The sequence below is a fragment of the Dipteris shenzhenensis genome, chromosome 16, assembly GCF_047967505.1.
Source record: "Dipteris shenzhenensis isolate YYH24624 ecotype China chromosome 16, Dip_SZ_1.0, whole genome shotgun sequence".
NCBI lineage: Eukaryota > Viridiplantae > Streptophyta > Polypodiopsida > Gleicheniales > Dipteridaceae > Dipteris > Dipteris shenzhenensis.
The window spans coordinates 32,486,825-32,504,151 of NC_141611.1; the positions used below are offsets into that span (position 1 = coordinate 32,486,825).

Consider the following 17,327-nt stretch of genomic DNA (forward strand, 5'->3'; position numbering starts at 1 on the left):
GGAGTGCTTTGGTGAAAATGTCGCCCTGAACTTATCTCCTTTTGGTGATTGATCATTTCCTTGTACATGGCATTGGCACTGCAAGGGGGTGTTAGAATTATTGTTATAATTTAGCAGTGACCAATGTAATGTAATAAGTAGGTTAGGGGCACTTTTCCCTCATTTTAGAGGTTTTTCCCCCTAACCACAGTTAGTTCACTAACTACGGTTAGTGAAGGATAAGGTTTTGTCACTTAGACAAAACCTATCCCACTCTTCAATTGTATCACACTCTTCTATTGCAACTATTGCTTTCAGCTCTCACTCTCCTACTCTCTTGCTCTCTTGCTCACACCCTTCTCTCTCCCTTAGTACTCATAGTTCGAATTGCGGTGTTTTGTGACTTGGAAGTTTCTGCTTCCGCATTGTATTTTGTAGCTACAAACAGTGTAGCAAAGAAAGAAAGAAAGATAGAAAGATAGATAGATAGATTTTTTTTTTTGGCTGAAAAAACAGTGCTAATTATATTACTTCGAGAACAAGATACAAAAGGTCAGCTTGTAGCTGACGGGCTGCGTTCACAAATCGGACACAGCCCTAAAAGGTAACACAATAAATCACTCTCTCACGTCGGGATAAGGCGAGTGTGAATGAACAGCCATCGGGGTGGTGAGTAGCACCACCGAAGGCCCTGCGAGGTCTGCTCGAAGAAGAGGCCCTGAGTGTTCCAAGCCCGAAGGAAGCGTCTCCGCTTCTCTTGACCGGACCGGGAATCTCCCTGAATCTGGTCCCACTGGCCTCTGAGGGTATGAATAATCTCGCACCAAATATCAGTCATGACCTGGGCAGTCGATAAGGAGGTGCCACCGAGGATCTGCGCGCAACGCGAGGTCCAAATGTGCCACCCTGCTATGCTGCTGATAATCTCCCAGACTGGCTGCCTCTCCTGAACTCCTGTATCCGCCTCTACTAGGTGCTGCGGGATACCCTCGAGCAGCCCCCATGTACCCTGCGTGATAAGGAAAGTGGGGTCCTGCTGGCATGCCTCGAATAAGTGATGTAGACCAGGTGCGGTGCTGCGCCCCACGTGATCAAGCCTAGCTCTGGTGCTGCGCGAGTGAGAATCCCGAAAGTCCACCTCCACACTTCCTGGGCGCGAGTGCAGCTCCACAGGCAATGCTTTGGTGACTCCTCAACCACATGGCAGATCTGACAGCGTCCGTCCTGGCCTATCTGTCTCAACTAGCTCCCCACTGGAAGACCTTTGTGGGCGAGAAGCCACAGGAAGTAGGAGATCTTCCGCGGCCGCCAGCTCTCCCACAAGGCCTTCCAGAAGGCCTGCAAAAAGAATCTGGAAATACCCTCTGCATACCAACTGGGCCGCTGGGTGGGGGGGCGACTCTGCATCCTCCCAAGAACTCGCCTGCCCAAAGTCGTGCTGTAGGCGAAGAAGGATGTCGGCCCCTGTCCTGTCACAACCTCTGGCCAGCTCCACTCTCCTGGGTCCCACTCAAGCTCTGACAAGGCCCGCCCCTCCCAGAGCCAGAGTCGCCAAAGCTGCAGCTGATCTTGCTCAATGCTAGGGTCGGTACGCCAGACCTTCCCCAAAAGGCCTGCGATCCGAACCCTCTGCCATGGGAGTAGGGGGTCGATGAGTGCATCCTCTCTCCTGAGTCGTCCATCCCCCATAACCGCGAAGAAAGAAATAGAGGAGTCGACCATACGTCCTGCGACCACCAGTGGGATGCCACGGGGGGTGAACTGTCCCAGCCAACGGTCGTCACCAGGCATGAGGATCTGAGGCTCCGGTGGAACCAACCAATCAGCTGGGATCGCGCCGTCGATCTCCGTGCGTCTCGCCTGGGCTCCACGAACACCTCCAGCGGCGTCTGCGAGATCAGCCGTCTCCAAATATCTGTACGTGTCCCTCCAAACTCGAAGGGACCGGGCTAGCCCCCTCATCCAACCATCCCACCTGATGTGTGATCTCTCCCCCAACTGAAGGCCCTCGGCATCTCTGACCTGATCGTTCCAGATAAGCGGCTGGTGATCAATCTCCTCCTGACAGCGGGGAGGGGACTGAATGAGATTGAGGCGGAGCCGCCTCCAAACCATGAGGAGGCTACGAACGAGTGGGGAACGGGGTTGAGTAAGTGGGGCGGAAGTGAAGATCCACCTGAGGGACGGGAGCTACTCTCCACCTCGTCGCGGGACACAAGAACCGACCCCCTGCTGAAGTAGCATCTTCCACGTCTGCCCCCCCCAGGTCAAACCGCGGATGACTAACTTGCCTAGCAAGGCCTGACTCTACAGCTCTGGATCAATGACTCCCAGGCCTCCCTCAGCCTGCGGAAGAATAACTGTCTGCCAAGCAACCCTGGCTCTGGTATCTCTGAGGCCATCCTCCCCGGACCAAAGGAAGTTCCGAACCAGCCTCCTAAGCTGTGCCACACTGGATCTCGAGAAACACCAACAGGAAGCCACATACCAAGCCGTGGCAAGGAGGACTTGGTTGACTACCAAGGCACGACCTGCAAGGGAAAGCTTAGCAGTGCTCCAAAAAGCCAGCTTCCGTCGGATGGAATCTAGCACCGGGAGAAACTGCTGAGCTGGCGTGATGTCCAGGCCGACCTGAAAACCCAAGTATCTAGCTGTCTGTCCCCGCGGGATCCACCTGAAACCCAAAAACCTCCCCCACTGAGAACGCGCCCCGGGGTCTGTGAGGAAACCAACTGATTTGTTCCAGTTGATTTTCGCACCTGCAGCCGAATAGAAGACCTCCAGGGCCAACCTCACCCTCTCCAGCATCAACTCATCGTCCTGGACATACAGGGCTGTGTCATCCGCGTACTCCGAGTCCAAGAGCTCCGTGTCCTCCCGGAGGGGGAGGCGAACACCCCTGATCCCTGTAGACCTCGCCCAGAGATAGTAAGTCATAGCCTCGGCGAAGAAGAGAAACAGGTAAGGGGCAAGGGGGCAGCCCTGACGCACTGATCTCTCCAAGCTAAAACGCTCTCCCATCCTGCCTCCAATGATGACTCTGCTAGAGGCTGTCCTGTACAAAGCTGAAATGCCCTGAATCCAACCTGCTGGGAAACCTAGCCGCTCCAGAGTCCTCTCCAGAAAGGACCAGTCCACCCGATCGTAGGCCTTCTCAAAGTCGAGAAGTAGGATGGCAAGGTGTGATCCGCTGTGCTGAGCCCACTCTGCCGCCTCTGAAAAGGTGAAGACATTGTCCAGGATACTGCGATCCTGAACAAAGCCTGTCTGAGTGTCGTGAATGATGTCTGGAAGTAGAGGCCGAACTCTGGCGCTGATCATCTTGGCTGGGATTTTGTAGGCAGTGGTAAGGAGAGTGATCGGGCGCCACTGACGGATCTCCTGTCTATCTCCTCCCTTCGGGATGAGGCAAATCAATCCCGAGGAGAGGCTCTCTGGCATATAACCGCTGCTGAAAATCCACTGAAAAGCTGCTAAGAGGGGTTGATGGATCTGGTCCCAGAAGGAGGTGAAGAATGCCCGGGATAGCCCATCCTCACCTGGGCATTTCTGTCCATCGATGGCCATCAAGGCCTCCAGCATCTCATCCGTGGTAAACGGTGCCAAGGCGTCGCCTGCATGCTAGGCTGGACCAAGGAAGGAGTGTGTCTCCACACCTCCTCGCGGGCACGACGAGTGCGAGGAGCAAGTGGCTCCTGCTGAAAAAGGGTCCTGTAGAAGTCGGTGGCCAATCCCAAGACCTCTCCCGGATCCGTGACAATGTGTCCCGACGCTGTCCTGAGACTCCGAAGCTGATCACCTGCAGCTCTCTGGCCATGTGTCCTGAAGAACTCCCTGCACATCCGGTCACCCTTCCGAGCCCAGAAGGAGAGAGAGGCGTGATAGGAAAACTCTGAGCGACGCTGGAGTGTCTCCTCAAGAAGGGCTCTGGCTCGAAGGGCCTGGATCCGAAGCTCCTCCGAGCCCGGGGATGCCTGCTGGAGCCGCTGAATGGAGGCGAGGTCTCTCCGAAGGGCTCTCTCTCTACCCCACCACTCCTGTCGAACCTGTAGGGCTGCGAGCTGGCAGATCTGGCTGGACTCCTGCAACGCCTGCGCCACCGAATCAACCAAGTCCTCGCACTCACCCCAATCTCTGTCCCAAAGATCGCAAATACTGCTGCGCACATCCTCCCTCGAGAAAATGGAATCGGGAATCCGGCATGAGCGGGGGGGAAGGGTCTGAGCTGCCGAATCTAATGATAAGAGCACCGGCGCATGGTCGGAGAGTGTCGTCCCTGGAACTATACCGACCTGACCGCCTCTGCTGATGGCCCAATCACTAACATAGAATCTATCCAGCCTCTCCAAGAGTCTGCCTCCTTCCCTGCGGAAACCCCACGAGAAGTCCAAGCTCCCGTGCCAACGCCGGAAGGACGGGTCTCGCCAACAGTCCCTTCCTCCTGTCGCAAAGATAAAAGAGCCCCAAGCGGACTGCTCTGCCTGAGCCATACCTGTAAACTCCGGTCCTCTGCCCTGCTGGTCCTCCAAGGTCTCCAAATTGTTGAAGTCACCTCCAACAATCCAGGAATCCATGTCTGGGAGAATCCCTGTAAGTGTCCTCCAGAAGGTGGCTCTACAACGGAGATCTGTGGGGGCATAAATGTTGAGGATTCCAACTCTGGAGCCCTCTAAATCCAGGCCTACCCAAAGGGCACGACCTGGAATCAACGTGCCATGATCGAAAACTCCCTGGGCTAGCTGCTCTCCCACGGAAGTACAGACACCACCACTCCTCCCCAGTGCGCCGATCGAGGGCTCCCAATAAGTGTGAGAGCGACCAGTGAGGATCTTCCCACATCTACGGGAGTGAGCCGCCGAAAGCTTGTGTTCCTGTAGCAGCAGTACATCCACACGTCCTATCACTGCTGGCTGAAGTTCCTGTCTCAAAATGAGCTTCCTGGGACCACGGGTGCCAGAAGAGTGAAACCCGTTCACATTCCAAGATACGAGGTGTAGGCTCATGGTGAGGACTGGGAGGCAGCGAACAACTGTCTGCTCGCGGTCGAGGTCGAAGAAGAAGCTCACATTTCGGAGGAGAGGCGTTGGCGCTTATGGGAAGGTTTGGAGGGGGAGGCGGGGTCGTCCTACCCGTCCTTCAACACCTTCAGCAAAGGCGAGAGGCCTTTGGTACCATGAACGAATGCTTTCTCGAGCCAGCTCGAGATCTCTGAGATGGACATCCCGTAGAAGGCACAGAGTTTCTGAGGCGTCCAGTCTCTGACATCTTGGGGGAGGGGCCAAGACAAGGGGGCCTGAGGATCACAATCAGTCTGAATCGTTTGGCGGCGCAACGCCACCGCAGGCGCACATCACCCTCGGACCACTGAGTCTCGAGAAGCTGCCCACTGGACGGGCCTATCCAGGAACAAATCTGAGCATGCGTCTGCTCCCTGAGAGCCTCCCAAACCGAGTCGTCTGTCCAGGTCTCGGTGCCGTCATTGAGGAACGTGAAAGCAAAGCTAGGGCCATCCCTAGGGGCCAAGGCGGCTATCTTCCCATCCGCCCCTTTGCGGAGCAGGAAGATACTGATGTCGAGGCAAGCAGGGAAGGTCCCGAGGTCGGCCACATCCAAGTAGTCCCAGGGGCCAGATCTGTAAAAGTCGCGGGGGAGCTCTCTCTCCTGAGGCTGAGGCCCATCAGAGTCTGCCACTGAGGGGCTAGCGGACGGAGAAGCCTGCACCGGTGGTGGTGGAGACTCCGGGTGTCCTATCAGCAGAGGGGGAGGGGGAGGGGGAGGAGGCTGGGGAATAGGCAGCTCAGACTCCTCAGGGGCGACTAGCGGAGGAGAAGGAGGAGGGGGAGTGGGAGCTGCCCTCGGCTGGGGAACCGACGGAGCAGCTAGCTCTGCGGGAGAACTGAAAGAGGCGGGGGGGGGGAGGGATGGGGCTGCAACTGGAACTGGGGCTGAAAAGGAGGGGAAGAAGACTGAGGAGGACGCGGGGGCTGAAGCTGCGGGTCGGGAGGCAAGGGGTGCCGTTGGGGGACGAGCTGGGGCTGGAGGGGGGGAGGCTGGGGAGAGGGAGAGAGGGGGACCTGAGGCTGTGGAGGGCGGGCTACCGTCGAGGAAGATGCTCTCCCAAGTCCCTGGGGCGGCTGCCTATCGGGTCTCTGGGGTGCAGCTACAGGCGGGGTAACCTCTGCCTCCTTGCCTTTATCAGAAATCTTCTTGTTCTTTCCCTTTTTTCTTCTAACCTCAGTCCAGCCGCCAGCTAGCTCTGGTCCGGGCTCCGGCTGCCTCTGCTCCTCCTGGCGTGGCTGTCCGGAGGGGGGAGGAGGGGGCGGAGCGGGGGGAGGCGGGGAGGGCCGAGAAGAGCTGGCGAAACGTGGGCAGGCAGCAGCCGCCAGGTGTCCAAAGCCGTGACACCTCAGACACTGTCCTGGCTGTCCGGTGACTACCATGCTCTGGGTGATGCTGCCGGCACCTGTCACGATCTCGATCACTGCCGGGAGAGTCGCAGGATCCGCCACAGCCACACGGACTCGGGAGGCTCCTGCCGTAGTCACCGCATCGGCGAAGGTATCGTGCATAACCCAGCCGAAGTGGGAACCAAGGTCCCTAACAATCGGCCGCAGCTCAGCAGCAAGACCAGGAAAAACCAGCGTCACTGGATGGCGAGGTATACGGAATCGGGCATCAAAATCTGCTGCGTTGAATCCACGGTACCACGGGACTATCATGATAATCTTCCCGTCCACTGACGTGGGGGAGCCAGCAATCAGGTTGCTCGCAGCTTTCGCACTGGAGAGTTTGAGCCAGAAGATGCCCCTTCCCATAAGGGCCACCTCCACAATATGGCCGTCCTCTAACATGAGAGTGGACTGGAGCCAGTCCCTGATGGCTGATCTGGAGGGGGAATGTCCAATGACTCTGCCGTAGACTGATGTAAGAGCAAAGTCATTGGCCAACTCCTGAACCCGAGATGACTGCTGCTCAGTCAGGATGACGCGGTAGGCATCTGGAGAGGGAGGGACCGTCTGGGCCTCCGGTTCCGGGCAGGGAGCCGCCATACCGCCAAGACAAACTGCGAGGCTTTCGATGAGGAAGAGGATATCACCCAAAAACGGGGGGGGTAGAAGCGGGAGGGTGGAGCCTGGGTGTGGCGGGAACGGAGGTGGTGCACGAGGTGGCGGATGGGGGGTGGGGAGGAATGGAGAGGCGGAGGGGGCGGGGTGGGGCGAGTGAGCGGGGGGGGGGGGCGGGGGTGAGGGCGGGAGGGGAAGGCAGAGGTGAAAAAAAAAAAAAAAAAAAAAGACGACGGGGCGGGAGGCGAGGGGTGAGTGGACGGGCTGGCGGCGGGGGTGAGCGGAGTGGAGCGAGGGGGTGGCGGGCTGGGGTGGGGTGGGGCGGTAGTGGGGCGGGGGTAGCGGGGCGGGATGGGGCGGTAGCGGGCTAGGGCGGTAGGGCGGTAGCGGGGCGGGGGGTAGCGGACTAGGGCGGTAGGGCGTAGCGGGGCGGGGGGTAGCGGGTTGGGGCGGAGGGGGGTAGCGGGGCGGGGGTGAGCGGAGGGGGTAGCGGGGCGGGGTAGCGGGGCGGGATAGTGGGCGGGATAGCGGGGGTAGCGGGGCGGGATAGCGGGGGTGAACGGAGGGGGTAGCGGGGCGGGATAGCGGGGCGGGGGTGAGCGGAGGGGGTAGCGGGGGCGGGGGTGAGCGGAAGGAGTAACGGGCGGAGGGGGAGGTAGAGGTACGGCGGGGGAGGAAGGGAAGCTCACAGGAGCAGGAGCAGCTCGGCCAAAAAGGACAATGCTTTTGCTATGATAGATAGATAGATAGATAGATAGATTTGGTCATATGTTGCATGCATAAGAGTGATAAGACTCTTCTAAGGCTGAGGCTTGCGGCGTACAACAGTACGGCACAAGCCAAGACTTCTTGCAGCGCAATGTAAGGCTGAGGCTTTTTCTTTTTTTGGATAATTTTGCAAGCAGCAAGATGACTCGTGATTCACTATGGGATAATGTTTCTTTTGAGGCCAAGTATGGTGGCTCGGGTGCTCAAAAGTGGAAGTGCAAGTTATGTGGCCTTTCAAAAATTGGTAGTGGGACCAGGCTAAAGGCACATTTCTCTCACACCTCAGGTTTTGGTGTTGGTTCGTGTAAGCAGGTGCCTGAAGACATTTTCAACCAACCCAAAAGGTGGAAGTCCAAGGTAACAGGAATACCCATCAAATATCTCCCAAATTGGGAAGCCATTCGAGAAGATGTGGGTAATGCAGTTTCCAAGAGATCTCGCGCTGCAGAGGACTTGGAGGGGGAAGATGCTTGTGATGTTGATGTTGTCGGTGGTGGTTCTAGCTCAACACCTCGAGCGAAAAGAACTAGTTTGCATATGTATAAGCAAGGGCATTTGAAGACAAGGATGCAAAAGGCTACAATGAAGGAGGCAACTAGTCAGTTGATAAAGTTGTTCGTCTAGTGTGGGATGTCTTTCAGCATTGCGCACACACCTGCTTGGAAAAGTGCCATAAGATCCATCTCACGCATAGGTTGTGAGTGGGATGGTCCCTCTTATACAACCTTGCGCACGTCACACCTTTGCAAGGAGAAGGAGTCTTTGGAGAGGGAGCTGAAACCATTAAAGGCCACTTGGGAGAAGTATGGATGCACCTTGTTGTGTGATGGTTGGTCAGATGTGAGGAGGAGAAGTGTATATAATATACTCGTGTCGTAATGCAAAGGCACTATGTTCCTTCATGCCATTGATGCATCCATGGCAGGAACCGTGGTTATAGGACTATTTATTTGGTCTCATATCCGCCAAGATATCATTGAAATTGGACCTAAAAACGTTGTGCAGGTCATTACAGATAATGGCTACAATTGTGTGTCTATGGGACACATGCTTGAGGAGGAATTTCCTAAGATTGTTTGGTCACCTTGTGCAGCCCACAGCCTTGATCTCTTGATGGAAGACATAGGGAAGCTTGATTGGGTGAGCCATTTTTTCTCTACGGTGAAATTTGTCACCAAGAGGCCAAAGGTTTTGAGCATGTTCAGGGCAAATAGTAATTTGGAGCTCCTTAAGCCCGCCACCACATGCTTTTCATACATGTTTATTGTGTTGGAGAGGTTGTTAAGAGTGCGACTTGGCCTGTCACACATTCTGGTGTGTCGTGAGTGGTGTACCTAGAATGATAGGGATGAACCCAAGTCTATTGCATTTGCTCGGGCAGTTTTGCAAGACAGTTGGTGGCGAGATGTAGAGGCCTTGGTGAAGGCCCTAAACCCTCTATATACTCCATTTTGCTGTGATGTATGTGGCGGGGGTTTCTGCCTCTTGATCCCGTGACTTTTGCAGAAAGTGTCTTGAAACTCAAATATGGAGGGTAGCACAATTGGGCTTCTATATGAGTTCATGGACAAGATTGGGGAATCCTCGGATGCTTGCACTGTTCTAGAGCCCGAGAGGTTCTTCTCTGACTAGGAACCAAGCATATTTTGCCTTGCTGCCTGCATAATATTTATTTATTTTCCATTACACAAATTGCATTTCTTGCTAAGCTCGTGTTGCATCCTTAACCTTTGAACTCTTATCATTTATGTAGGGTTCAAGACATTAAGCAGATATGGAACACGCATTGGGATTGGTTTCATAGGCCAATCCACGCGGTCGCACATATATTGCATCCTCTATGGAGGAGTGAGAGCCAGGCATTGTGTGTGGAGCTTGAGGAGGGTTGGACAAAGTGCATTACTGCATTGGTGGATGGTAATCTAAATCTTGTGAGGAAGCTTCGAGGATCAGCATCTCATGTTCCGCAATAGTATCTCCATGTTTGGAAAACCGACTGCTTTGCTTCGTGACACACAGTTGCAGCCAGTTTCCTGGTGGGAGAAGTATGGCATTTCTACCCCAGAATTGGTAGGGCTGTTATCTCTTTTTGTAACATATTTTGTTGTTTGTATTATACTCTTTCTATGTCTCGTTCATCGAATATTTGCACGTCTTTGTAAATTGCAGACACATTGCCATGAACGTTTTGTCACAAGACTGTAGTTCTGGCCCATGTGAGAGAAATTGGAGTACTTGTGCTCTCTTTCACACAAAAAAGAGAAATAGGCTCTCCACTGCACAGTTGGAGAGACTTGTTTTTTGTCATTGCAATTGAGATTGCTGGAGCAAAAGGGGAATCCCATTGAGCCACAACAAGTCAATCCAGATAGAATTGACATCAACAAAACCAAGGACGTTCCAGACATTCCTGAGGAACAGAGAGACATTTACTCCATGCTGTATGAGGAGATTTCAGCTCCATCTCATGCGACACGATCTTCTGAGATGGCTCACCTTGCACAGTCCGAGACGCTGAAGCTTCGATCTCCTCCCTGGTTGCAGCTTCTTCCCTAGATCCAACAGTGCCAGATGCTCTTCTTGAGGCAGTAGAGGTCTCCGCGGCTGGGCAGACACAGGATAGAGAGCATTCCTCACTTCCTCCCTTGGATAGGGGGAAGGGGATGGTTTACACTATTGATCCTCTTTCCTCAAAAGGGATCCTTCGCACTCCGGTGTCTGGCTTGCTCCACAGGAACTCGTTTTCAGCCCTGGCAGATGGTTCAGATTTCCCAGAGGAGGAGTTTGTGCCCGCTACTTTTGGGGAGCCAGTGATTGGGTTTCCTATTGACAGGGCTTCTTCTTCAGGTGGCAGGGTTCTTTCCCCTGTTGATTTTCTGCCACTTGGTTCCATCCCTCCCTCCTCGAGCAAGAGGTCTTCCCCTCTTGAGGGGTTTGTTTCCGCCACTAGGTCGGGTAAGGTGTTCCACTCTACATCCTCCCGTCGATGAGGATTATTAGTTGGAACATACAGGGCCTAGGTGGCGTCCCACATCGCCGCTGTAGACAATTGATCCGGGATCAGCTTCATCCAGGTGTTACTAGGGGTTCCATTGATATCTTATTTATTCAAGAGCACAAGCTGGATTCTAGAGATTGTGCCAAGTCAGGCAAGTTGCTTTCTCGCCATACTTTTTGGTCGCCTGCCTTGGGCACCAGGGGGGGCACTTCTATTTCAGTTTCGCAGTCGGTTCTCCCCTTAGTTGTTGGACACGGAGTCATTATTCCCTCTAGAGCTCAGTGGATTATTCTTTTGATTGGAGGGCGTAAGGTTGGTTTCCTTAACCTGTATGCCTCCAACATTAGAGGGGAACGTGTCCTTATGTGGAAGACTTTGTGGATTCATGGGTGATTGGAGGTGACTTTAACATGGTCGAGTTACCATCAGACAAAAAAGAGGGTAGAGAAGGCGGACTTCACTCTTTGGAGAGAGCAGCTTGGGATGCCTTCCTTTTTCACTCCTGTGGCAGAGATACTTGGTGTGATGATGCCTTTCTTATTTAGCCACAGTCCCTCCTGTTCTCTTGGTCGAACAGGAGGCAGCAGATGCCTATTCATGCACGCATTGACAGATTCTATGTAGATGACTGGGCACTAGACAGAGGTGGATAGGTATGCATTGCTGCTGGGGTTTCCACTTCAGACCACTTTCCTGTTGTGCTGGCTATCTCAGAACCTCACTTGAGAGGCCGGTCTGCCAGCATCAGAATTCTAGATGCCTTTTACACAGAGGAGGACCTTACAGAGGCAGCCCTGCAGATATGGGTTGCTCATGTCCAAGGTGGGCAGCCATATCCATCACATGTAGCCGCTGCCCTTTCTGGTATTAGCAACTTCTACCGCTCAGTTGCTTGTACCAGGAGACGAGATATTCTCAGATGTGAGATTGGTGTTCGCCAGCAGTTGGCAGCTTTGCAGAGGAAAGAGCAAAAACGGCCTTCAGATGGTTGGATTCAGTAGCGCCTTGCTGCAGCAAGGGCTCATCTGCAGTTATTGCTTGATCAGAGAGCAGAGTATGCCTTTCATGCACGGGAGTCCTTCTGGATTCAGATGGGTGGTAGAGTCAATAAACACTTTTTCTCTACTCTTGGCCCTAGACATAGTAGAGAGAGTGTATCCCAGCTTATTGACTCGCATGGGGTTTTACAGACAGAGCCTGATGATGTCTTACGCATAGCTTTGTGGTCCAGGTGGGAGAGGGGACTTGCATCTTCTATGGGGTCTTGGAAAGCTTTCCGTAGGCTTCCAAAGGAGACCAAATCAAGGTTGACAGGACATCTCAGAGAGAGTGCAGGGAGGATCTTGCAGATTGAGGCAGCCCTTCCAGAGGTTTGGGTAGACACAGATGATATGCCACTCACTTCCTCCACTTGGACAGGTACTTTTTCGAGAGGCAGTGTTCCGCTTCAGGTTTTGGCCTTTCGAGATGCACAGGAGGATGCTTTGGTTTTTAGTGTCCAAGATGGTGGCAGATTGCTCAGGTCCACAGAGGACATCTTGCTTGAGTCTGCTTTTCAGCCTATCAGGGTTGTAGGTCTTTTGGTGCAAGGATCAGATTCAGAGTGGTTCCTAGACCCAGACCCCCGGCTACTCTCCACCGGGTCTTGGAGGCTCTGGCTCTATGGGGGAGTTTCCATCACGTATTTGCAGTGGGACCCCGGAGAGTGGGAGTGGATTGAGACAGGGCATCGAGAGAAGAGCATCCCCTTCTTTCGTTACACGGTTAGTAATGCCAGGAGATATCAGCTCAGTAGTAGAGGTTGGAGACCTTCCAGAGTTCCTCATTGGGAGACTTTTGATATCACTGCGGATCTGCAGAGGTGCTTCTGGAGGAGACTCTGGAAATCCCACAGGAATAGAAAGATCACTATCTTCTTTTGGCTTTCTATCCATGGTGGGATTGCAGTGAACCTTTGGAGGTCCAGCCGACCCTACATGCCCTCGACGCCTCTCTGCTTCGGAGTCTATTCAGCATTGCTTATAGGATTGCAGACAGGCGAGGATGATTTGGATGGGGGTAGCCAGGATTTTCACTCACTTTGCCCACTCCCCATTTTTTATGACATGGGGCTCAGTGGCTTAGCTTTCTCTTGCAGGACCTCAGGTTTTCTATGAGAGAGTTGACTCCTCTCAGGCCATTTCGGTTCGACGTCATTGGATTGAGTCCTGTTCGTTGGATGTGGTATCACACCTTTCTTTTACAGTTGTATATGCCTCTGTGGATACTTCTTGGGAGATTCTAGCGAGCATAGCATCCTGGCATATCTAGAGAGCCAGATGCACAGAGGCTTTGGAGGGTACTCAGGTTCATCCCTCGCACACATTGGCTAGTATCTGGACAAACACTGTACATACTTTGATGGCCGTATGGACGGGTATGCAGGGAGACTCCCGTGCAGCCTCAGCTAGGAGGGCTTCTTTCTTCAAGGAATGGAAGGATTCTCCTTTCTTCTCTAAGACTACTACAGGGTTGAGGTGGCACTTTCAGCCTCAGCGTTGGTTGTTTTCCACCTCACTTTGAGGGGGTTTTTTATTTATCCTTATGATTTCATGATGTATTCCACTTTGAGCTTGCTCTCGCGGGTTTTTTCTCTTACTTAATAGAAGTCTTTTTCTTGAAAAAAAAAAAACATACACGCAAAGAGACCCCATTTGAGGTTATAGAAAACCACCTGAGGAGGAGGCTTTCCGGTGTCTTCAAACCCCTCATCATACAAGACATGAGCAGAGTCATCCTCACCCATTGCATGCTTTTGCTTTTTCTTTTGAATCTATCTTTCTTCATTATAAATCTTATCAAACTGAGGATCAGCCTTTTGAACACAAGAAAATCCCCACAAGCTGACCTGAGAGCTGAAAACAGAGAAATAGGGCAACAGAAAGGGAGCTGGTGAAGTCGCACAGCAAGAGAAGCTGCTGTACAGGTTGTATGGGCTGTTGACAGTCTGCACACGGACCAAGAACAGGTCCTGGAGGGAGTACTGAACTATTCCCAGTGCTGCACGCAAACCAATAACAGGGGCAAGGGAGGGAATATGGCTGCACTGGAGCTGTAAACGGGGTAATCCCACAGAAGTGGTCGTACAGGATGCAGCAGCAGATGCGAACCAGCAGGGGGGCTTCACAGATGCAGAGAAAGGTCCTGACAAGGGTTAGGATCAGTGGGAGAACACCAGGAGGGGGTTGGAAGGCCGACCTACAGGCAGGGTAGAGCGAGCTCGCTCCTCTCACACACACACCACACATACACCACACCACACACACACATCTGCACCCATATTCAAAAGGCTACAGACCAGAATAGGAGTTATAACAGTCGGCAACAAACCAGCTTTTAAGAATTGAAGAGAGTAGATAGATTATGTTGGGTGCTCTCACTAGGCTTTGCTCCATGCAAATATTCCATGTACTAGGGCAGTAACCCTTATCAACACCTTATGAACAAGATAGATATTAGAACCAAATTAAATGGAATATTTCAATTTAAAGTGTAACTTAAAGCATTGAAGTTCAAGCGAAACCCCGAGTCCTGTAAAATCAAGTTTTCAGTCACTCATAGTCATGTGCATATTTTGCTTGAAAATTGTTTCCCGTGCTATTCTAAAGACTAAATGGGTTGACTCAAGTGCATTCTAAAATTAAAGTAGAAATCACCTTGATCGACCTACCTGTATGTCGTTGGACCTGTCTGATGTAAAAACCACATGGATGTGAAGCTGATGGCAAGCCCAACAAATCCACTGAGAGTTGACACCAACCAAAACATGGGAAGTCTGATAATGGGACTGCTTTTACATATCAAAATCCAGCAGTTAGACTCCTGTAATTCAAAGCTTCAACATAACAGATGCATCTTATTAGATCTTCTCCTTCACAGCAACAAGGAAGATTGGATCAAATGAGGAAACTTGTATCTCAGATTGGGCTGCATTCAGAGAGGAGGGAGGTCAAGCTTCCATAGCAAGCATTGCCTTATGAAGGGCTGTCCAGGAGGATCAGTCAAAAGATGTGATTGCGGGCCACGCTGATAAGGAAAAAAAGGAAAGACAACCAGGAATTATGTACTTCACCACGTCAGATAGCTGAGACTTCATAGGGATAAGCTGCAATGTGGGCTCGTACATGATGAGCTTATGAACCAGATTCCAGAGTATGTGTCTTTGTAATAGGCACCGAGACAAACCCCCATAAAAACTGACTGAACATAGATCACATAGACTCAGAGAGAACCAAAAGACTACACAGTCCGAAACAGAGAAACTTAAAACTGAACTTCCCCCCAAAACTCAGAGAACAGTCAGCCTCAGAATACTATGAACCCACAGCCCACACTCCTAAGCTTCCATCAAGGACAACAGCACGTAACTCTCCGCAAAGTTGCAGTCAACGACCCAAGAGTGAAAGGGACTGGCAAATCAGGTCGCATCAACCATCTCTGCATTACAAATCCACTTCCATCGTATGTGTTCTTCTCCTACCCACAGAGTACTCCACGCTCATACTTCACGTCGCCAACAGTCCTTCAGATGATTTAAACCAGCCCATACATTCCTCGTATCAGCTCACGTGCAAACGACAATGGTCCTGCTTGTAAGGTAGCCTTGCTCAGCCAACTACGAATAGATCGCTATCTCTGGAGATCTTCAGCGCCAAGGTCTCCTCAGCATCACTGGGCACTTCATAGCTTCACCTCGTCGTGAATCCTTCACACCATCAGCAGTACCTCTGACCAGCAGGCTCCTCCACGACTCTCCAACTTCCTTGTAGAGATCCCCCAGCCAGGTCCTGAAGCTCCCAGTCCGTGAGCTTCATGCCATCTCTCTCCACGCAGCCGCCCCCACCATCCCGAGCTCACTGTTGTGCCTGCCTTCACCAAGCTCCTTTGAGGATTACCACACTGTCGCGTACCCCCAGCCAAAGGCCTCTCCTTCTCTATCATCCAGAGCGTAGTAGTGACGACGTTTCTCTCCTACACAAAAGAGTTCCCCCACGCCTGCAATCGAGTCGCCACCCCTGCTCCTCCCAGAAGCCACCATCACGTTTTTTTCTTCCGATAACCACCGCGTTTCCCAGCTCCTAGCCGCCACCTCGCCTTCAGAAGCTTCTCCACATGCTTCTTTGATATATGCCACGTCGCCTTTGCCTTTTTTTACCACTCTCCCATTAAAAAAATGCAAATATCTCCCCAAGGCACATTAAATGCACATTTTGGACCTTTAGTCACACAATTCCCACACATTAGCATGCACATTAAAGCTTGCATGCACCCCTGTACACACACATGAAAAGCCCCTTGACATGGACACCTGAACATATCAAATTTCTGTAACATGCAAGTGCACATTGACTCAGGAAAATATTAAAAAACCCTTCATGACTTAACTTTACATGACCCCAAAAACATTTCACTTGACCACACACTGGACACCCTTGCTCTAGAAGTCTGGTACAACCACATTGCATTTCATCATTTCCCATGAAGGCAAAACATACTTTATTATCTACAAAAACTATACATCAGTCCATTATGCTTGTGAAAGAAAAATCCACAAATGCCAACAGCCCACACCTACCCTAGATGTGTACAACTATGTGCCTACCCACATCTATATACAGTGCTCAAAAACTTGATACAGATTTTGTCCTATCATTTTGCCCATCCCCAAGTCTGCAGACATTTATGTCTTGCAGATAGGTGTATATAAGATTTGCATTTCTTCAGAGATATCCTCATCCATGAGGTCTTCCAGCTTGTCTGGTTTCATCACAGTAGGTCCACAGCTGCCTATACTCATGATTCTATGAAAGTATTTCTTTAGTCTGAAGCCATTGACTCTATTCTTATGCTGCTGACCATCCAAATCCTCAAGTTGATATGATCCATTTTTGAATTTCTTCGTCACATGAAAAGGTCCATCCCATTTGGTCACAAATTTCTTCTTAAAGGTAGAATCCAGACTATTGCTGTATCTCAAAACTAAATCACTCTCCTTGATTTTCTTATCCCTGAATTTCCTATTTGCTCTCTTCTGATTCTCCTCTTGAATTAAAGCATAATGTTCCACCGCCTTTTGTCTCTCTAGTTGTGCTTCCTGCAAATCCAATAACCGGTTCTGGAAAGTAGAATTTGAATCCTCGTTTGTCTTCATTAACATCTATAATGCAGGAATTTCTACTTCCAAGGGTAATAGAGCTTCTTTCCCGTAAACAAGATGAAATGGTGAAAACTGGGTGCCTTCTTTTATTGCAACTCTGTAAGCCCATAAAGCGTAGTGCAAAGCAAGATCCCACTCCTTCTCATAGGTTCTCATGATCTTTCCCATGATATTAGTACACACCATTATATTTTTCATTCACCCCATTACATTGAGGGTAATAGGGACTTGCATATATGTGTTTAATCTTCAGCTTTCCACATAATAAATCCATCAATTCACTCCTAAAACCTGGACCTCTATCAGAAAGCAACTCCAATGG

At 51.6% G+C, this 17,327-nt stretch overlaps 1 protein-coding gene and 1 pseudogene across 3 annotated transcripts in view; one reads left to right on the plus strand and one right to left on the minus strand.

Moving 5' to 3' along the window:
• Positions 1 to 17,327, minus strand: part of LOC147892854 (GDP-mannose transporter GONST1-like) — an 83,569-nt gene that overhangs the window by 19,976 nt on the left and 46,266 nt on the right. For 2 of the 3 annotated variants that reach the window (XM_087386903.1, XM_087386902.1), the window contains exon 7: positions 14,519 to 14,635. The exons of the other annotated variant lie outside the window; for it this stretch is intronic. In XM_087386903.1, the coding sequence (XP_087243029.1) occupies positions 14,519 to 14,635 (117 nt within the window). The remainder of the gene's footprint in view (positions 1 to 14,518; positions 14,636 to 17,327) is intronic. 3 annotated transcript variants of the gene reach the window in all.
• LOC147892855 (uncharacterized) lies at positions 7,953 to 10,367 on the plus strand (annotated as a pseudogene).